This window comes from Myxocyprinus asiaticus, chromosome 3, assembly GCF_019703515.2.
Source record: "Myxocyprinus asiaticus isolate MX2 ecotype Aquarium Trade chromosome 3, UBuf_Myxa_2, whole genome shotgun sequence".
NCBI classification, from domain to species: Eukaryota; Metazoa; Chordata; class Actinopteri; order Cypriniformes; family Catostomidae; genus Myxocyprinus; species Myxocyprinus asiaticus.
This window is the reverse complement of record NC_059346.1, coordinates 27093938-27114802: the sequence shown is the minus strand read 5'-3', so window position 1 is coordinate 27114802 and position 20865 is coordinate 27093938. Positions and strand designations below refer to the sequence as shown.

The following is a 20865-nucleotide window of genomic DNA, read 5'->3' as shown; positions in this document are numbered from 1 at the left end:
GTGGTCCATACCGCCCTGGCAAGCACCCGGTGCCGCGCCCGGCAAGATGCCATCCCAGGCGGCTGCCCATGTCGCCTAAGCCTTCATCCGCCACTGATTTTTTATCTTAGATCATCCCTATCAACTACTATTTTTAAACCAAGCTTACAGCCTATTTTTTTTTTTTGCATATTATGTGTTTGATTCTATTACTATTGTTATAGCTTTTTTATACTAATTTATTCGGCATTGTACAGCAATTTGGTCAACTCCTGTTGTTTTTAAATGTGCTTTATAAATGATTAAACTAAACTAAACCAATCTTTTTGCGTGGCCAGAGGTCAGAGCCCAGACCTTAACCCAGTAAAGATTGAAGATGTTGAACTTCTGTCTTTTCCACCTTGAGAAGTCACAGAGCCAGACACAAATGAACTTGCCAAGAATTAGTGAATTTATTAGTTCTTTTTTTTTTTTATCAGACATAAAAAAAATAAAAAAATTTAACAAAAAATTCAGTTGGAGAGTGGTGTCATAAGATGGTCTCCCCGTCTTTCTCTGAGGATGTTAACTCGTATAGGGTGTATTTAAATACATCCATTAGGAAAAAAAAAAACTCTCTCCTTTGTTTAAATGAATAAAATCACATGTTCTGTTTAGTGAAAATCAAATCACATCTCTAGAATGTTCTTACTTGGCAATACATTTTTTTTTATCTTTAGGTTGGGCAACTGGTTGTCTCAGGGGTAGGGGTGCGAGAAGATTCCTGGGCGGGGTACAAGGAAAATCTAGGAGGGAAATGACTCCCATGTCCCACATGTCCCCCTTAGACCCAGCCATGCTGCAGAGCTGTATAGCACTAAACTCTTATTATGACTGAGGCAGGTCAGATGACAGTGCAAGATGACCAATCGCATTTCAGATCTATGAACAATTAACATGAGAAATTAAGCTGTTTTCTCAATTTCTTTGAAACAGAAAACAACATTTAAAGCAAAATGTATACATACTGTATATTTTTTTAATTTTGAAACAATAAACAAATTAACGTAATCATATCTAGAGAAATTATCTCATTATTGGCTTTAAATCTGGATAACTAAAGTCCAATCCCTATTTTTATAAATAACAATAATTAAATAAAAAGCATGTTTTCATTATCTTTCATCTTTCAAAAATGACAGTTTAAGCACATTTGTTTTACACAGCAACTGACAAACATCAAGTTGCTGTTTGATTTTATATTTAAAAATGTTTATTAAAGGAGTGTTTCTTGGTATTTAATACATTTAAAATGAATGATTAGATTTTCAGCAAAATATGCAATGATTAATCCAAAAGTAATCAAAGAGTAATCGGATTAGATCTTTTTGGAATTAGATATGGCATAAAAAGTGTAATCTAAAAGATTATGTTGTTGATTACAATTTAAATTGTGTAATTTGTAATCAGTACCAGATTACATTTCAGAAGTAATTTACCCAGCACTGTCTGTGAAAATACCTTTAACATTTAAAATGCCGAAACGGTATATTACCGTTTAAAATACCGAAAATGCAGTCATTCACAAGCGGCAGAGACATTGTACTTAATGAAGAACTTCTTCATCGCCTGCAAACATGGGATGCATTTCGGCATTGTTTCCCGCACCTCACAATCATTATAACCTCTCAAAATATGTACTCTCTCTACTATCTTTGAGTATGACTGGAAATTGTATGCATTGATCAAGTTGCTACCACTTTTTAAAGTGAAAAATATAAACCTGCAATAATAATGTTTAGTGACCTATTAAGATATTTGTTCATGTCATATAACATATAAGTTCATATTGTGTGTACTAGAAAATTTTGTTAGGTGTTCAGCTACAAATGAATCAAGTCCAAAATAAGTTGCTAAATAAAAGTTTTATTTAGTATTAATTTGACATTTTCGAAGATGTTTTTGAAAGGTTTTCACTCTGCTAGCTCTTTAACCTGAAAAAAATTGAAATTGAACAAATATATAATTAGTATAAATTTAAAGTTAAAATACAAGTATTAAACTAAAGCTTTAAAGCTGTGGCAAGTATGTTTTAAGATACCTCATAAAGTAAATATTTCAGTAAGAATTAGAATTGATATTATCATATAAATTACCTTTCCAGCATCACGGCTCTTGACTCTGAGCTTGTTGACCTGAGATTCAGCAATGTCAGCACGCTCCTCAGCCTCCTCCAGCTCATGCTGCGACTTCCTCAATTTGGACAGGTGAGTGTTGGCTTGTTCATCCTGCAATGTCAAATATATAGGTATACAAGACACAAACAATGGAAAATGTGGCCTTTATCGTTTTCAAATGAGATACTCACAGCTTCTTCAGCCTGCCTCTTGTAAGCCTTGACCTTCAGCTGAAGCTTGTCAACCAGATCCTGCAGTCTGGTGATGTTCTTCTTATCCTCCTCAGTCTCAAGGTAATAAACAGACATTAGACTAGAATATAATAAGAAAAATGTTATCTGAAATTTTATTACATTTTCTTTACCTGGTAGGTGAGCTCCTTCACTCTCCTCTCATATTTGCGAACACCTTTAACAGCATCAATTCCACGTCTCTGTTCTGCCTCAACATCAGTCTCAAGCTCACGGACCTTAATTATAGATATTATTAAACTCATTTCACTCAAAGAAATTAGGTTTACACTATTAAACACAAAATAATCAGTATTACAGTATGACATACACTTCACAGCACGCATATCAAGATTATGAACACTGAAATAAAGGGTAAGCGTACTCTTGACTCCAGTTTCTGGAGTTGTTTCTTTCCTCCCTTCATGGCCAGATTCTCAGCCTCATCCAGACGGTGCTGCAGGTCCTTCACTGTGACTTCCAGATTTTTCTTCATCCTCTCAAGGTGAGCACTGGTGTCCTGCTCCTTTTTGAGCTCTTCTGCCATCATTGCAGCCTTTTGGAAATCATAAATTCCACAAATTTGCATTAGGTCTAAATATTTAAGTGTGCAGATTCTTGAGAAGCTTCTTAATTTTTCAATTACTCACATCAGTGATGGCCTTCTTGGCCTTCTCCTCTGCATTTCTGGCTTCCTGTACAGTATCATCAACTTCACTCTGGATTTGAACAAGGTCAGCTTCAAGCTTCTTCTTGGTGTTCATTAGACTTGTGTTCTACAAAATGGATAAGATAATTCAATTTCTTTTTTAACAACACTCTCAATTACCTTAATTTCAATCTACAAAAACAACAACTATATGCTCTTACCTGAGAGTGCAGGAGTCCAACACGCTCACTGACATCCACCAGCTCTTGTTCAGCCACTTTGCGGCCTCTCTCTGTCTGCTCTAGAGCAGCTCTCAGCTCCTCAATCTCAGCCTGCATCAGAGTGTTTCTGCGCTCCACCATGGCCACCTGCTCCTTCATGTCTTCCTGTCCTCTCAGGGCATCATCAAGGTGCAGTTGGGCATCCTGTACATAAAATGTATGTAAATCTATGTCAATTTAAGAGGGCTCCCTGTTTAGTTTTTTGCTTTTTGTGTAGCATACTCATTTACATACTTATACATGAAAGCCAGTGAGAGGTCACATACCTTTAGTTGTCCCTGAACATTCCTCAGCTGTTTCTGTGCCTCAGCAGCTTGGCGATTGGAATGGCTCAGCTGAATCTCCATCTCATTAAGATCTCCCTCCATCTTCTTCTTGATTCTCAGGGCATCATTCCTGCTCCTGACCTCAGAGTCCAGAGTGCTTTGCATGGACTCAATGACTCTCTGGCTGTTCCTCTTGATCTGTTCCATCTCCTCATCCTTCTCTGCAAGCTTCCTGTCAATCTCACTCTTGACCTGGTTTAGCTCAAGTTGGACACGAAGGATCTTAGATTCCTCATGCTCCAGGGTGCCCTATGAAAGGTGAAAAATAATTTTTGAATTTCTTAATGAAAACATTCAATAACAGGACAGGATAGTGCTAAAAAATAATTTAGCAAGAATTACAACAAAATAATACATATTAATCTTCTGTACAATTATCTTCAGATACTCACTTCAGCCTCCTCCAGGGCGGCCTGAATCTCAGACTTCTCAGTCTCAACTACCTTCTTGGCCTTTTCCAGCTCATGAATGCTTTTACCAGTCTCACCTAACTGCTCTGTCAGATCCGTGATCTCCTCTACAGAAGAGAAAGAAAATAGTATCAGCATATTACAAACAGTACACACATTGAATTCCCAATACTGATTTAACACTGTAAGAATGTTTAAGTTAATAATTAATTCAACAACTGTGGTCTTACGCTGCAGGTTCTTGTTTTCTCTCTTGAGTGTCTCCAGCTGATCCAGACTCTCCTCATAGGAGTTCTTCATCTTGAACAGCTCAGTGCTGAGTGAGCGAGCCTCTTTCTGGGCACCTTCTAGCTCTGCCTGACCTTCCTCATACTTCTGCTTCCATTCTGCCAGGACCTTGGGTAGAGAAATTTCAGGCTCAGCTAACAATATTATTACTTAATTTGAGATCTGAGAGGAATTATCATATCGCAGAAGCAGTCAAATTGTTTACCTTGTCAAAGTTCCTCTGCTTCTTGTCAAGGTTGGCAGCCAAACCATTGGCTCTCTCCACATCAATCATGAGGTCCTCCACTTCACCCTGGAGTCTCTGTTTGGTCTTCTCCAGAGAGGCACATTTGGAGTTCACTGCCTCAATTTGTTCCTCTGCCTCTTGCAGACGCTGAGCCAGCTTCTTCCTGTTATAAATTTGTCAACATTAATCTTATGATGCAAACATTTTCACATATTAACAAGTGTTTATCAGCTCCTCTGATGTTCATACTTGGACTCTTCAAGCTCCTCTGTGCGCTGGATGGCATCAGTTTCATATTTGGTTCTCCACTGAGCAACCTCACTGTTGGCCTTAGACATTCCCCGCTGCAGCTCAGACTTTGCCTCCTGCTCTTCCTCAAACTGCTCACGGAGCAGGTCACAATCATGACGGGCTGACTGCACAGCATGAGCCAGAGCATTCTTGGCCTAGGATGCAAAGTCATGCTATTAGCTTTACTCTGCAGCGGCAAATATGTGGTCACAATAATTTTGCTGTAATACCTTAACTTCCTCTTCAATATGTCTCTTAAGCTCTTCAGTTTGTTGAGTGAAAGCTTGTTTGCTTCTGGTGAGCTGAGAAACTAGAGCCTCCTTCTCCTCCAACTGACGGCCAAACTCACCTTTTGAGATTTAGATTCACTGTGTCAGATCTATATCAGTTAATTTTTAACAAACTCTATGGAGGCAAGTTTTTTAGTAATCAGTATGTTTGTTTCTTCTAATAAGCCTTTCTTAGAGTCAGAAATTCAATGTAGAATTATTTTAATACACTATACTTAATTCTCAACATACTAATAATTTGTTCATAATTTTCATCTGTTACCATTTTCAGTTTGAAGTCTTGCTCTTTGAGCACTGAGGTCATTTAACTGGCGACGGTTCTCATCGTTCTTGGTCTTAAATTCACTAAGTTGGTCCTCAAGTGTGCGGCACACCTTCTCTAGATTGGACTGCAAATACAAAGTCGTTAGAGATTCCAAAAATCCTACGCATTTGATTCATTTCTTTAGAAACACAATTCTTAACCTTTGCTTTGGCAACAGCCTCCATGTTGCTAGAGAGATCATCAATCTCCATTTTGTATTCGCTCTTCTCCTTCTCAAGCTTCTGCTTGACACGTTGGAGGTTGTCGATTTGCTCTCCCAGCTCAGCCACACTGTCAGCCTGCTTCTTGCGGAGGGCAGCAGCAGTGGCTTCATGCTGGAGGGTGGCCTCTTCAAGATCACGACGCAGCTTCTGCAATTCAGCCTCTCGCTTCTTATTCATCTCAATCTGAGCAGAAGTTGCTCCTCCAGCCTCCTCAAGCCTCTCACTGATCTCCTCAAGTTCCCTGGAGAGATCAGCTCTCTGCTTCTCCACCTTTGCACGAGCAGCACGCTCAGCTTCAATCTCTTCCTCCAGTTCTTCAATGCGAGCCTACAGGGGCAAGTAATTAATGAATTTCTGATCTTGATTTTTTTATTATTGATTAAACAAATAACAATGTAACCAAAAAAAGTACCAGAAAATTCCAAATACCTGAAGCTCCTTGATCTTCTTCTGGAGTTGAGCTCCAAGAGATTGTTCATCCTCAATCTTGCTAAGGAGCTGGCTTGTTTCAAAGTCTTTCCTGTGGGAGTTCAACAATAACTTGTTTTTATAACAATAACATACATAAAACAACATAACACAAACATAACAATATAAATTCAAATATTTCGATGTTTTTAATTACTTCTTCAGTTTCTCATCTGATTGCTGCTTGTCATTCTCCAGGTCCATAGTGGTCTCAAGGGCCAATTTAAGGTCTCCTTCAAGCTTTCTCTTGGCTCTCTCAAGGTCCATGCGGAGCTTTTTCTCTTGTTCAAGGGAACCCTCAAGCTATGGGAAAACAATATATAAATGTTCAAAGCAAAAATGTAAATTTAATGAATTAAATTTAATTAATATTGAAATAGTAACTCACATCATCAACTTGTTGCTCAAGCTTTGTCTTGGCTTTGGTCAGGGTGTTGACTTTGTCCTCCTCTGCCTGGAGATCATCCAGAGTCTGCTGATGTGCCTCTTGGAGGGCTTTCTTCTCCTTTGTAAGCTTGGCAATGCTCTCATCTTGTGCTGCCATTTCTTCAGTCAGGTTCTTGGCCTGAGTGATGTTGGATACTAAATTACTTCCTTTTGTCCTAATTAATATTCTTTTAAAAAAATATATTAGGTGAACAACAGAAATGCATTCATATACTGTATTAAACCAACTCAAACTCAAACCTTATTTTCAGTGGCATGTTTCTCCTTTTCCACTTTAGCCAAGGTGAGCTCCAGGTCATCAATGTCTTTCTTCAGCTCAGAGCACTCATCCTCCAGTTTCCTCTTCTTGGCTGTGAGTTCAGCATTGATTTCCTCCTCATCCTCCAGTCTCTCAGTTGTCTCTTTGAGTTTAGCTTCAAGCTGGATTTTGTTCTTGATCAGACCCTCACACCTCTCCTCAGCATCTGAGAGATTCTCACCTTCCTGACAGGAAAAAAGGATTTGACATACTATGGTAAACAAATATGTATAATTTTTTAATTTCATTAAATTAATTAGTGCATACTCACAGAGGCTATTTGAAGCTGCAGATCATTCTTCTCTTGCAGCAGTGCTACCATCTTCTCCTCAAGCTCCTTCTTTTTGGCTTCAGCCTTGGCAAGATTTTCTTTGCATTTTGTATAGTCCTCTTTCATGTTTGCCAGCTCCTTCTCAGTCTCAGCACTCTTAAGCATAGGCTTAATCTTGTAGTAAACCTTCATCCATGGCCAGTGTTTGACGTTCATGAATGAGCGGATGTTGTATTGGATGGTGTAAATGGACTCCCTGTGAATAAATGTTGATTAAATGTCATAAATATCATAATTTATTACACTGCTCTCTGAAATACTTAATTCTGATTGGTCAATGGCATGATCTAGCAATCTAATATTTCTCAGTAACAACCGCACATCTGGGGATTAAAGCCCCATTCACATGCAGCGACTTTATTGCTTGATGACGCTAGTCACTGTACTGCAGGGTTCTTCAACTATTTTCTTGAGGGGGCCAGATTATCCAGATGAAAACTTGGTGGGGGCCAAATTTTTTTCCGGATTTAACAAGTAGCATGTTACCTAAAAAAACACCCGTAATACTGTGTATTTATTCATATTAAAATAGTCACAGGGTATACTGTATATTGAATTATAATTTTTAAAGGTCTGGCCATAAATTCCTTCATATGTTATGGCAGAAGAACAAACATGACATATACTCTTAACTAAAAAATTATTTAAACATTTTAGGGCTATTGTTTACAGATTATTAAAACTGAGGAGACACATTTAGACCTGCTAAAGCCATCTCACAATATCAGCCAACATATGAAAACAACGGTCATATAAAAATGTCAAATTTACTTAAGAATGCTTTTAAATTTAATTTTCTTTTTTGAAAAAGAAAAAAAAAAAGAGATAAAATGTCTATTCTTCAGTTTTCTCTATAAAGTATCATCCTATTCAGTGAGGAATAAAATAGTGCTGCAAATATTGTGAATTTGCACACAATAGCCAGTGCAGGAGCCAGATTTTTGTGTAGGTAATCACTGTCAAAAGAAGAACAAACTGAGTTGATTCTGTTCATGGCTGAGAGGGCTGACTCACAACTGTATAGAACCAAATAAAACCAGGATATTTGCATGTACAGTTTTACGTTATACTTTTTTCCAAGCCCTACAGACCCTTTTATCTTGGGGTCCTGTATTTTAGCAGAGAGCGAAACATCACGTATTGAAGGCTTTGTGTCCCATATTAAATCATAAAAAGGTCAGACGGTGAGACGAAGACCCGCGTCCTGTTATGATAGCTCAAAATGCTAAAGCGTCCCATATTCGCGTTACATTCAATACTTTAACGCGTTGTGGTTTCTCGCAACCAGTATGGGTTACTGCACCTTAGTGCATCACTTTGGGTAAGTTAAGCCAATGTCTGTATTATTATAAGAGGTTTGAAATGCTTTGCATGCCCTGTAACTTACAAATGACATATGGGTGTTTCATTCAGAAGTGATTATCTCTATGCCCTGTTTACCTTCCACTGTGAGAGTTTTGTAGGGCTGAAATGTGTTATAAAACAGGCTGAACTCATTTTTTATTGAAAATTCTGTTTGTAACGATCCTACTGCATGGCTATCATTATTGTATTAAATTTGAAGTGCCCTGTGAAGGCATTAATTATGCCGTTCGGAGCACATTATGTTTTCTTGTCACAAAACCTGACATATAACAACCGTCACGCATAGCAAATGATGAAAAAACCACATGACCGTTCAGACTGAGACGCATTAAGAAAAAATAAATTTTAGTCGGAATCCAAACCACCTACGAACGTGGTTTGGATGAGGCTTGTAAATCCCAAACAGATTTGACAGCGTCCAAAAATCAAATTTTTTTTTGCATTGTGAACAAGCCTAAGTCTATCCCTCACAGCCTTGTTGTCATTCCCATTAAAAATCAAAGATGGCGCTAGCATGAATAAGGTCTATGAGCGTTGTTAAACTCACCACTGATTGCTGAGGCTCGCGCCTATGAATGCTAAGATTTGCACAGAGAGCGCTCTGGTATTTCAGATGGTGAGACAATTTGATCAAAAATCAGTTGTAGGGCCAGACAAAGATGATTGGCGGACTGGATTTGGCCTGTGGGCCGCCAGTTGACCAGCCTTGCTGTACTGTAATTCACTAGTGGGCATTTCTACTGCTGTCGCTCTAACGTTATTGGCTAATCTCTACAAGTAAGCTTATAAATAATTTCAACTTAAATCAATGTTTAATTTACATTTATATATTTAATTATTTATTTTATAATAAGTGTTGTAATTAGCTGGATAATGAGCAGTCAGTTATTTTCACAAAATAAACACCAACAGAACTCAAAACCAGAGGTTGAATTTAGCTGTTTAACAATTTAATTCTTCTCAAATAATAGCATAATTTCAATGCAAATCTATATTTGATGTCCATTTATTTATTTATTTGGTTGTAAGTAGCTGTGTAATAAGTGGGATAATGTACAGTCAGTCGGTAATTATCGCAAAATAAACTCCTTCAGCTTGAAACAAGTCCACTCCGCTTTGCATTGAGGTCCTGATTCCCCTATCTGGATTTATTTTTGTGATAATGACTGGCTGACCATAAATTATCCTTATAATACTCACCTCCTCTCCATCATCTGCACAAACTCCCTCCTCATCAGGTAACCACGGCAGAGAGCCTGAGTCATTGTGACCAGAGTAGCCAATTTCTCATCACGCATCTCCTCAAGAACACCCAGAAGACCAGCTTTGAAGAACACCTGCACAACAATGCAGAGTTTAAATTATAGCTGTAACATACAGCATGGTTAATTAATCTTTGAATTGTTTTAATGCAGAATATGAACCTTTGTGTGCCCAAATCTATATTCGTCATGATTAACATCGATGGATCCCAGGAGTTTCTCAGAAGCTTTCTTGTTGTCCATAAACTGTCCCTCAGGAATAACACTGGCATTCAGCACCTTGTATCTGTGGAAGATTTTTTTAAATGCTTCATATCTTAATATTGAGATAACCCTCCAACAGGAAGTAGTATTTTAATGCAGTCCTGTTTACCTCTGTTTGAAGTCACCATAGAGGATTCTACTGGGGAAGCCTTTTCTGCAGATTCTGATTCCCTCCAGTACACCGTTACATCTCAGCTGGTGGATAACCAGGAAGTTCTCCATGAGACCTATAAAAACAGTTTAAATCAAGAGCTTTGTATATAAACAATTCACATTAAATAATCTGAAAGTCCTTCATTACTTTACCTGGAGTCTTGGACTCATTGGGAATTAGACAACGCACAAAGTGAGGATGAGTGCTCCTCAAGTTGGTCATAAGCTTGCCCAAGTTCTCCTGTGGAGGATAGAAAGGAGTTTTAACTTTTTTCAAATACAGCAATATTGCTGTTATATCAACTTCAACATCCTCTATACAAACCCTGAACTGGGAGGACACAGTCTGCATGGAGCCACCCTTCTTCTTGCCTCCCTTCTTGGTAGTGTCTTTACAAACATGAAAATTATAAGCCAATTTGCCAATTCAAATTAGCTAATTCAATCATTCTGTATTTTAAATATTCACTTGTAATACATACACACTTACCCTCAACAACAGGTGGGTAGAGAGTAGCCAGAAGTTTGACTGAAGATTTCTGGTACAGCTGCAAAGCAGACTCATTCAATGGATCCTTGTTCTTGTCCAACCAGCCAGTGACATTGTAGTCCACAATTCCAGCATAGTGAACCAGAGAGAAGTGGGCCTCAGGTTTGCCTTTGGCAGGCTTTGGTTTCTGGAAGGCTTGGGATTTGCCAAGGTGCTGATCATACAGCTTGTTCTTGAAGGAAACATCCGAAGCCTTGGGGAACATGCACTCCTCTTCAAGGATGGAGAAGATACCCATGGGCTATTTGTAAATGAAAGAAGAGTATTACTAAAAGTTTCACATTTTGAGAACTGTAAATGATAAAAATTTAGAATCTAGTAAAACCTTCTCAATGAGCTCAATGCAAGAAGCCAAGTCCATGCCGAAGTCAATGAACTCCCAAATAATGCCCTCCTTCTTGTACTCCTCTTGTTCCAGCACAAACATGTGGTGGTTGAAGAACTGTTGCAGTTTCTCATTGGTGAAGTTGATGCACAGCTGTTCCATGCTGTTATACTGGAGAGAGAGATAAATATTTACTGAACACTGAATTTGAGTCAACTATCATTAAAATTGGATAAAAGAATCATTCTTACATCAAAGATCTCAAAGCCAGCAATATCCAGCACACCAATGTAGTACTGTCTGGCCTGCTTTGTGTCCAACATCTGATTGATACGAATGACCATCCACAAGAACATCCTCTCATAGATAGATTTGGCTAAAGCACTAACAGAGTTGTACACCTGTGGATATAATACTGCGTTATTTTTATTCTAACGTACTTCTGTTTTGCAATAATAGTCAGATTCACTCATACATTATGTCCAGCTACGTATGTGTTAGACCTAAAAAATTATGTTACTACATACCTGTTGCACGGTTTGACCTTTGGTCACATACTCATTTCCGACCTTCACTCTGGGGTAGCACAAAGCCTTCAGCAGATCAGCAGAGTTTAAGCCCAGGAGGTAGGCAACTTTGTCAGCCTCTGAAATTTTTGGTTAAAAATCTAAAAAGTCATCCCATTTATTGCTCTGAACACTATAGGAAATACTCTTTCCTTTTTGCAAATAGAAAGGGATCTCTCAGACAAAGCATTCTTAAATGGGATTACAAATTAAAACAATTTATTCTCACCCTCATTGCCATCAGGCTCAGCCTGCTCCTCACGCTGCTTCTGCTTGAACTTCATGTTACCATGATGCAGCACAGCTCCAGTGAACTTGTAGATGCCCATCTTCTCCTCAGTAGTAAAGCCCAGAATGTCAATAGCAGTCTGAAAAAAAGAAGAAACAAAAAGAAAAAAAAAGAAAAAAAAAAGGCACTTAGATCTTCCATATTTACATGGAATACTGTATGTCAATACAATTAGCAATGACTCACATCAGTTGCATCCAGCTCCTCTTTATCATCAATGCTTGCCACAGTGATTTGACCCATACTGCACATGGGGAAGTCATAGGGGTTGGTGGTAATGAGTGTCATTTCTGTAAAATTAGCAGAGCATTCATGACAAAGTATTTAACATTATTATTTTCCATAAAAAATAAATCAATAAATAAAAGCTTTGAATGAAATGTGTCCGCCTACCAATCAGCTCTGGCTTATGGTTGGTCATCATCTGGTAGAAGATGTGGTAGCCTCTCTCATCTGGAAGTTGGAATGTCACTCTAGACTTCTCCAGTAGATCTGTTGAGAGAATGTAAGAAAGTCATGTTCTGAAGAGTGATAGACAAAGAAAAATATGCCGACTGGTGAATTAAAAGCATGTCCACCTACATGTCTCAATATCAGCACTTGCCAGTTTTCCAGTTGTGCCAAAGTGAATTCTGATGAATTTACCCTGTTTAAAACAAAATAACATTGTTGTTACTGTGCAATAGAAAAATCCAGCACAACTGACCAAGTGCTCTGTATAAATATAAACTAGTGAACTTACAAAACGAGAAGAGTTGTCATTTCTCACAGTCTTGGCATTACCATAAGCCTCAAGCAGAGGGTTGGCAGCAATGATCTGGTCTTCAAGAGATCCCTGTATTGTGTGAAGTGTTTTAATGTATTGTACACTTCATGTCTAAATTTAGTCAGGGTTTTTTTATTTTTTTTTATTTTTTTTTTTACAAAGTGTATAGTTAAAAATATTTAGCAAAAGGTGCAGGTTTTTTACTAATTCATCTGGCAATGTTCAATATAATAGTAATATATTATGTACAACCCCTGGCAAATATTTTTTGTCAAAAAAACTTTTGTCTGGTGCCGTTCTAATGAAACATACAAAGATGACTACTGAAGAGATTACTTTGCATTTTATTGTCATTTGTTTCATTTAATGTTTAGACTATTCAGTTGGAAAACATTTATCCATATAAACGATGCAATCTGAGGAGCTTTTGAACAGCAGTGAAACACTTTCTTAAGATGTGTTACATTCATACAAGTTCATACTGTTGTGAGTGAAAAGGTGTATATGACATCATTGAGGAATTTTCCCTTGGGAGCTTAATATAGGAGCTACATCACGTTTCTACAGCTTAACAAGAAAACAGTTAGAAACGCTTTGACAGATGAAGCATAAATCCAATAAATATAGGATTATACACCTTGTCAATGTTTTTTATGAGGTTAGGGTATTTTTACAAGAAATGCTAACCAATGTAGCTTTTAACATCGTATAGAAAGCTACAACCAATAAATCTATGACGAAAATACACGTTGGAGCTTTTTTTATCTCTAGTAAGAACTTTGATATTACAGCAAAGATGTACTGCAAAAATCTTATTCTCAATGAGAATTTAAATATTGTTTTTCTGTAAAAAATATCAAAAAATCCTTAAAGCAAGATAAATATAAGTGAATTTTCTTACTGTATTTACTTGTTTATAGTGAAAACAAGTGAAACATTTGCCAGTACTAAAGAAGTAATCCAAAGAATTTCGATTACGTTACGACTTTGAATAATCTAATGGAATACGTTACAAATTACATTTTACAGCATGCATTCTGTAATCTGCAGCGGAATACTTTTAAAAAGCAACTCTGATAATGCATCTTGCCACAGAGCAAAGAGTGTTAAAGCTTTTCTTCAGGAAAGACATATCAACTCAGTGACATGGCCAGCAAACAGTCCGGATCTCAATCCGATTGAGAATTTATGGTGGAAATTGAAAAAATTGGTCCATGACAAGGCTCCATCCTGCAAAGCTGATCTGTCAACTGCTATTCGAGAAAGATGGAACCAGTTTGATGGAGAATATTGTTTATCATTAGTGAAGTCCATGCCTCAAAGATTTCAGGCCATCATAAAAGCCAGAGGAGGAGCAACAAAGCACTAATTATGATTTATTTTATTTTTGTTGTTGTTGATGTTTCCCTATTTTGTTTCCTCAACACTGAGTGATTCCATATTTTTTTCCTCTACATTATCTGGAAAAAAAATATGCCATTAATTAAAATAAAGTATTTAATTTGTTTGAGGGATGTTTCACAAAGCCAGAATGTTCAGCTATTAAACAAAGATTGTTTTGTGTCAAATCTGTGATTTGTTTATTTGCTACAAAGTAAAAAAGCTGGGTGAACATCCTCTAAGTGTGATGATTCCATAATTTTTGCCAGGGGTTGTAAGACAACTGCAATTCTTTATAATTATTTACTATTTTTTACATACATAGATATGAACAGAGTTTTATACCTTCATTTTGCCAGGAACTTGCTCTTTCTTCTTGTCACCACCCGCCACTGCAACTGTGGCAAAGTACTGGATGACACGTTTGGTGTTCACGGTCTTTCCAGCACCAGATTCTCCACTGGTTTATGAGAGATGATAAGACAGAAGATGATTAGACATGTGCAATTTCCATGAGAAGAAAATGTAACTGTTATTTACATCTTATAACAGTAGATACATACGTAATCAGGACAGACTGGTTCTCTCTGTCTGTAAATTCAAAGATAATCATTTGTAATAATTGTTTTAGAAAAACTAAAATCCAGAATTCCACAAATCAAAATAATTTGTTAAAATTAAGATCTTACCAGTGTGCATGAACTGATAGGCATTGTCAGAGACAGAGAAGATGTGGGGTGGGGCTTCCATACGCTTTTTGCCTCTGTAGGCAGCCACCACTTCTGAATCATACACTGGGAGCAACTTGTAGGGGTTCACAGTAGCGCAGAATAGTCCAGAGTAGGTCTGAAATAAGCAGAGAAGAGGTCAGATTATGGCATCACAGTCAAAATGAACTTGAAAAGGTTTTTCTTTTTTCTTTTCTTTTTCTTTTTTTTTTTTTTTTTTTTACTTTTTAACTTACGTAGATCATCCATGCTGCATAACGTTCTTTGAGGTTATACAGCACAGAGGGTTCATTGAGATGGGTCATCATGGCCATGTCCTCAATCTTGTCATACTTGGGAGGATTCATTGGGTGGACATCATCCTCCTTAGCAACTCTCTCCTATAAATGTCATCCAGCATATATTAGATTTACCAGAGAAAAATTGCAATGAGTAATGTTTTGAGCATCTTGTTTACATGCAATAAGTTAAATTCACCTCCTTAGTGTCAAGCACAATAACGGTGACTTTGCCACCATCTTTGCTCTTGATTGTTCCTTTGACATACAACTCTTTGGGATCAACCACATAGCAGGCAGTCTTAGCATCAAAGGGCTTGCTCTGAGCCTCAATTCTCTCCTTCTCAGGCTTGCGTAGATATACGGCAGCCTTGCCATAAATGGCCATCTCCGCGTCCGTACTCATGGTGGCGGCTTACTGGAAAACGTAAAGGGAAATTGTATTGTTTTGAAATAATAACCTAAACAATGCAACATTACACCATTACACCAAGCACACTATTAACAAAGTTATTTGCAATGTTGTACCTACAATTTAATTTCATCTAAAATAATATACTAAAATAACAATAAATTACACAAATTCAGTTTTGTTTCACAACAAGTCTGATAGCAATGATAAATGTCTGATAAACTCTGACATCAAGATGTTCTATCTCTGTACTGTATGTAATTCCCCACAACAGTATGAAATTATCTACAAAGCACAAATATAGTTATATTTTCCCATGTTTGTGACAAAATTTCTTGAACAAACAACACAAAATCTTAACCAAGGTATAAAAAACAAAGACTCACTTGACAGAATAAGCTACATAAACAGACACACAGATGTCAATACACCAACTAATCCAACACTCATTACATTAATGTAGGGACATCCACCTACCTTCCCTCTTTTTCAGACCAGATGAAAATTTCCTGCAAAATAAAACAGTTAAACATCCATGATTACCCAAATGATGAATTTTGTAAACACAGAGCATTTTTATAATTGATACTGCTTCATTACAAACTAAACAGGTTCCTAGATGTATGATCAGTTTATCCCGTTTTGCTTCCCCTGCAGGTTTGAAGTGGTTAACATCAATCTTGCCAAGTGTATGCCAACATCCATGCAAATGAACTTACCACCAGCTGGAGCTCCTTCAGTCTTCTATTGGGCTGATCATACTGTCCTCTCTTATATTAAGATTTACTTGCACACTAAGCAGATACTAAATATGGACAGGCATTCGAGTTTTAATTACTGTGTATATAAGCTGTCCATTTACAGTTAAGAATGGATGTAGAGCCTTATTAGAAACCAGTTCCAGAAATAAGCAATAAAGAAGTTGTATCAAATGTAATAGAGATATCAGGTAGAATCATAATCAGTGGATCATTTAAATTTGGATGGGTCTTATAACATATTTATAAGGGAATACCATGGATTGTATGCAGGTTTTCATTTTCAGCTGGAACCTGAATAACAAAACGATGTAAAACATTGAGAATACTCTGAATGATTCTCATATTTTTCATGACAAACATCTTTCATCAAAACAGATACATACTGAGTTAAATTCATGACAAGCTGACCACTGCGTATTTGTTTTATATCATTTCTATTTACACCATGGCAAGCTGATGTGTTATAACAGGGCATTTCGCCAGACGGGGTGGGAGTTGACTCATGATCACACATGCAGACTCACTGTGAGTTCATGGAGAAATTATCCGTATGGCTTGTCAACACTGTCGTGTGTAAACGTTAAAATCGTTTTATTCATAATTATAGATTAAACTGTCCATTTGATCAAATATGCGGGTGATGTATTTTCTTTATTAATCGTTTTGCTTAGTCATTTGTTTACAAAAACAGTAAATGACTAATCAAACTTACCACACCTTATAATTGTTAAGAAATTCGAGAAATGTGTAAAGTAGGATTGAGGTCAGCGATATAATGGGTGTGTGATACCCTTCTTTTCTTGTTTGCGTTCTTTCACCCTGTCTTTCCCCCTCTCCCAGCACATACTAGAGCAAGGTGAAAAGTTGGTCCTGCCATAAGTGGTGCCAAAAAGGTAATTTGTTCACAGCGTACAAGCATCGTCTTTCACATGAGAGGTTAAATCAAGGTCCTGACTCCCTGTGGTCATTAAAAATTCCATGTCATTTCTCGAAAAGAGGAGGAGTGTAACCCCTGTGTCCTGGCCAAATTTGCCCATTGGCCTCTGTCCATCATGGCTTCCAAATAATCCCCTATAAATATGAATTGGCTGCATCACTGTACTACTCTCCTCTCCACTGGTAGTTGGTGTGTGGTAGGTGTTCTGGCGCACTGTAGCATAGTCACATTTTTCATTTTCTCACTCCTCTTTCATTGTGAATAAATAATTATTTCTGCCTGACCATGAAAGGAAACTTTGCTTGTTTTAATTATTGATCTGTCTTCTTAAAAATAACATGCTAGGATGCACAATCACTGAGAAAATCAGGTAAATATGCAAGGTGGTCAGCGGGAGACAGACGTATTACAACTGCATAAGAAACATGGTAGCAAATGCTCCTTCTAAAGTTAGTGTTAGCTTTTATTCAGTCAGAAAGCTTAGATAAGAAAGCCAGACAATTAAATGAATGAATGGATGGATGGATGGATGGATAGATAGATATTTTTTTTTTTTTACAGCTGATGTGTTAGAATAGGTACTTATGCAAGCATTAAATATTTGAAAACAATCACAGAGAAAATGTGTTATTAACCAATAATCTCATAATCAGATTACTTTTACTTTAAATTTACTGCCATTGCCTGATTTATATTTAATTATGTAATCCATTACATAATTAAATATTAATCAGGCAATGGCAGTAAACTGTTCATATATATTGATTCCCTTCAGTCCTTTTTTCATTTTTAATCCAAACCAGCCCCCAGCAGATATACATTTTGTACGTCTTTCAAGTGTTTTCGGAAGAGAGGGGGAGGGGGAGGGAAGGTTGTAGAATTACACACACACAGAACTGATACTAGCCACTAGCCAGGGACTAAAAACGGTTCAAGGAACAAAAACCGAACACAAACTAAATTTTTAGCAGAATGTGGGCGAATTCCATTCGAAAGTGATCATCACTATGCCCTACGCAGTACAAAGGACAAAGCTCTTAATGTGGGCTCTCTAAAGAGAGCATGGCATTACAGTTTGAACGTACCCTTCACTAAATGTCTTGTAAAAGGGCCCTTTGTGAAAAATTATGCTTTCTTACTTTTGTTTGGAACGACTCTGAGTGGCATCCTCTTCCCGAAGTGGCCTTCAAGGGCGCAAAAATGCAGTTTGGAAAATGCCCTGTAACTGAAAACAGGAACAAAGTGATTTTCAGTTCCTGTTGCTGACGGCACGCTGCGCGAGTGTTTGTAGCCTGCTAGCTTGCTTAGCATTGCTTTTTCTTATTCTCATACGTTCATTGTTTATCCTTTGTCATTTTACCACGTGTTTCGGGTTTTTCCCCTTTTCTACTGTTTCATCTGTGTGTATTTTACCTGTTGTTGCTGGCGCCTAGCTCGAGTCTGTGTTTGTAGCCTGCTAGATTTTTTAGCATCGCTTATCTATCTGTTTCCTGTCTATCACTCATTCGACGTTGTGTTGATGTAGTGACACTAGGGGTTCACTCTTGAGAGCCCCAATCACGAAAAGGCCAATGAAAATTGGCAAGTGGAATTTGCATGCCACTCTCTGCCCCGGAAATATGGGTATAAAAGCAGATGGCATGCACCACTCATTCAGACTTGTTCTTCGGAACCGAGCACATGTGTCCTTCCCATCACCTTATTCCTTGCTGCTGGAATTTACGGCGCATATCAGCGGTCGCCCTCGCACGGTCGAGTGTTGTGCTTCCCCTGGGCGCTACGGCAGCTGAGTCCAGTGGTGTTAAAAGAGTATATTCAAAAAGAGTATATTTTCTCTAAAAGAGCTCGCACAAATGATTGGCATCTTTTTAAAGATGTCCTTTCGCCTTTGTGCTACTGGGTGCGGCCGTTATCTCTCCCCACCGGATGGCCATGAGATCTGTCTCGAGTGCTTGGGTCGCCAACACACCGAGGCAGCTTTTGTGGAGGGGTCATGTTCTCACTGCTAGAACATGCCCATGAGAATGTTGCGGTCATGGCTCTCTTCCTTCTTTGTGAAGCAGAGAGCCACCGCGGCTGCTTCCCAACCCAGTCCGTCCTGCGTTGAAACTCAGGCGGCTGCATCGGCGAGCGCCGCGGGCGATCTGGATGTGGACATGGGAGCGTTTCCGCCGGTTCAATCCCCGCGGACCTCCCAGCCCCCATTCCTGTTAGTGCTTCGAATCAATTCTCCCTACTCAGTGATGCACCCACTGAGAATCATGTTGAAAGAGCCCTAATAATTGGTGATTCTATTGTAAGGAACGTAGAAATAGAGACTCCATCCACTATTGATAAATGCATTTCGGGTGCCAGAACATCTGACATCAGATCAAGTTTACAAGTGCTGGCTAATGCTAAACGTAGATTTTCTAAAATTGTTATTCATGTCGGCATTAATGATGTCCGACTTCACCAGTCGGAAATCACTATAGATAATGTTAAAGAGGTGTGTGAATTTGCAAAAATGATGTCAGACAGTGTAATATGCTCTGGCCCCCTCCCTGCACGTCGTGGTGATGAAGTTTATAGTAGATTAAGTGTCACTGAATGGCTGGATGTCTGAGTGGTGTCTGGAAAATAGCATAGGATTTATAGACAGTTGGAAGAGTTTTTGGGGTAGATCCGACCTGCTAAAGAGAGACGGACTCCATCCCTCCAGGGTAGTCTTAATAATGATAGTATTTGACTAACTGGGGCCCAGGTCAGGAAGCAGACAAACTGGTTAATCCAAACCTCTGCTAGCTGCCTTGAGACGTCACACAGGTCACATAAACTACAACACACAGAGACTGTATCACCTAGATATCACATAGAGACTGAGTCTGTTCCCCGAACTACCAATCACAAAACTGTCACGAAATCATTTAGAATTTTTTTTTATTAAGGTCAAACTTGAACAAAACAAAAAAATTAAAGATAAACATCATATGGAGGTAGGGCTACTAAACGTTAGATCTCTTTCTACCAAAGCACTAATTAGGGGTCAAGCCCCGAAGGGGCAAAGACCCCTATTGTTTTCGTTAGTTTTCTTATTATTATTATTCTTCAGCTCGAGTCTATGGCAGCCCATAGAACTGCTTGCGGGAAAGTTATGAAATTTGGCACACAGATAGAGGACGGTCTGCTCTGTTACCACAGCAAATTTGGCGTCTCTACCTCAAACCCTCTAGCACCACCAACTGCCCAAATTTGCACTCATGTTTATGTTCATAACTTTTGAACCGTGAGTCCTAGAAACAAAATTCATTTTCCGTCATGAAAATTTTTCCGCCATTTTGAATTTTCTGAAAAACCTACTTTTTCGAACTCGTCCTAGGCTGTTTGTCCGATTTGCACGACAATTGGCCTGCATCATCTAGAGGCACTCACGACAAAAAAATTTGACAGAATTTTGATAAACCATACCGTTTTCGAACAGCGCTTCAACGAATTTGACCAAGAGCACGCCAAAATGGGCATGAGGGTATATCTCCATAATGCTTTATTGTATTCATACCAAACTTGTTATTTGTCATAGGCACCATGACTTGAGGGTGCCTGCTCAGTTTCGGAACAGTGCCACCTAGTAGTCATGAGATATGAAAAAAAC

General features: G+C 38.2%; 1 protein-coding gene across 1 annotated transcript; it reads right to left on the bottom strand.

Moving 5' to 3' along the window:
• Window positions 1-1868: 1868 nt before the first annotated feature.
• Window positions 1869-15542, bottom strand: LOC127421989 (myosin heavy chain, fast skeletal muscle-like). The gene is made up of 39 exons (XM_051665285.1): window positions 15324-15542; window positions 15083-15226; window positions 14808-14964; window positions 14682-14709; window positions 14464-14578; window positions 12715-12807; window positions 12555-12618; window positions 12366-12464; window positions 12159-12262; window positions 11913-12051; window positions 11645-11763; window positions 11369-11518; window positions 11118-11288; window positions 10733-11033; window positions 10568-10632; window positions 10396-10483; window positions 10199-10316; window positions 9988-10111; window positions 9764-9900; window positions 7139-7394; window positions 6810-7052; window positions 6511-6687; window positions 6280-6425; window positions 6084-6174; window positions 5592-5981; window positions 5389-5515; window positions 5067-5185; window positions 4795-4991; window positions 4525-4708; window positions 4262-4427; window positions 4014-4138; window positions 3562-3870; window positions 3236-3439; window positions 3016-3141; window positions 2751-2921; window positions 2500-2604; window positions 2327-2422; window positions 2115-2246; window positions 1869-1952 (listed from the first exon to the last, which is right to left on the bottom strand). Exons 1-39 carry the CDS (start codon window positions 15528-15530, stop codon window positions 1932-1934), a joined length of 5808 nt encoding a protein of 1935 aa, XP_051521245.1. The 5' UTR covers window positions 15531-15542; the 3' UTR covers window positions 1869-1931.
• Between the last annotated feature and the right edge of the window lie 5323 nt (window positions 15543-20865).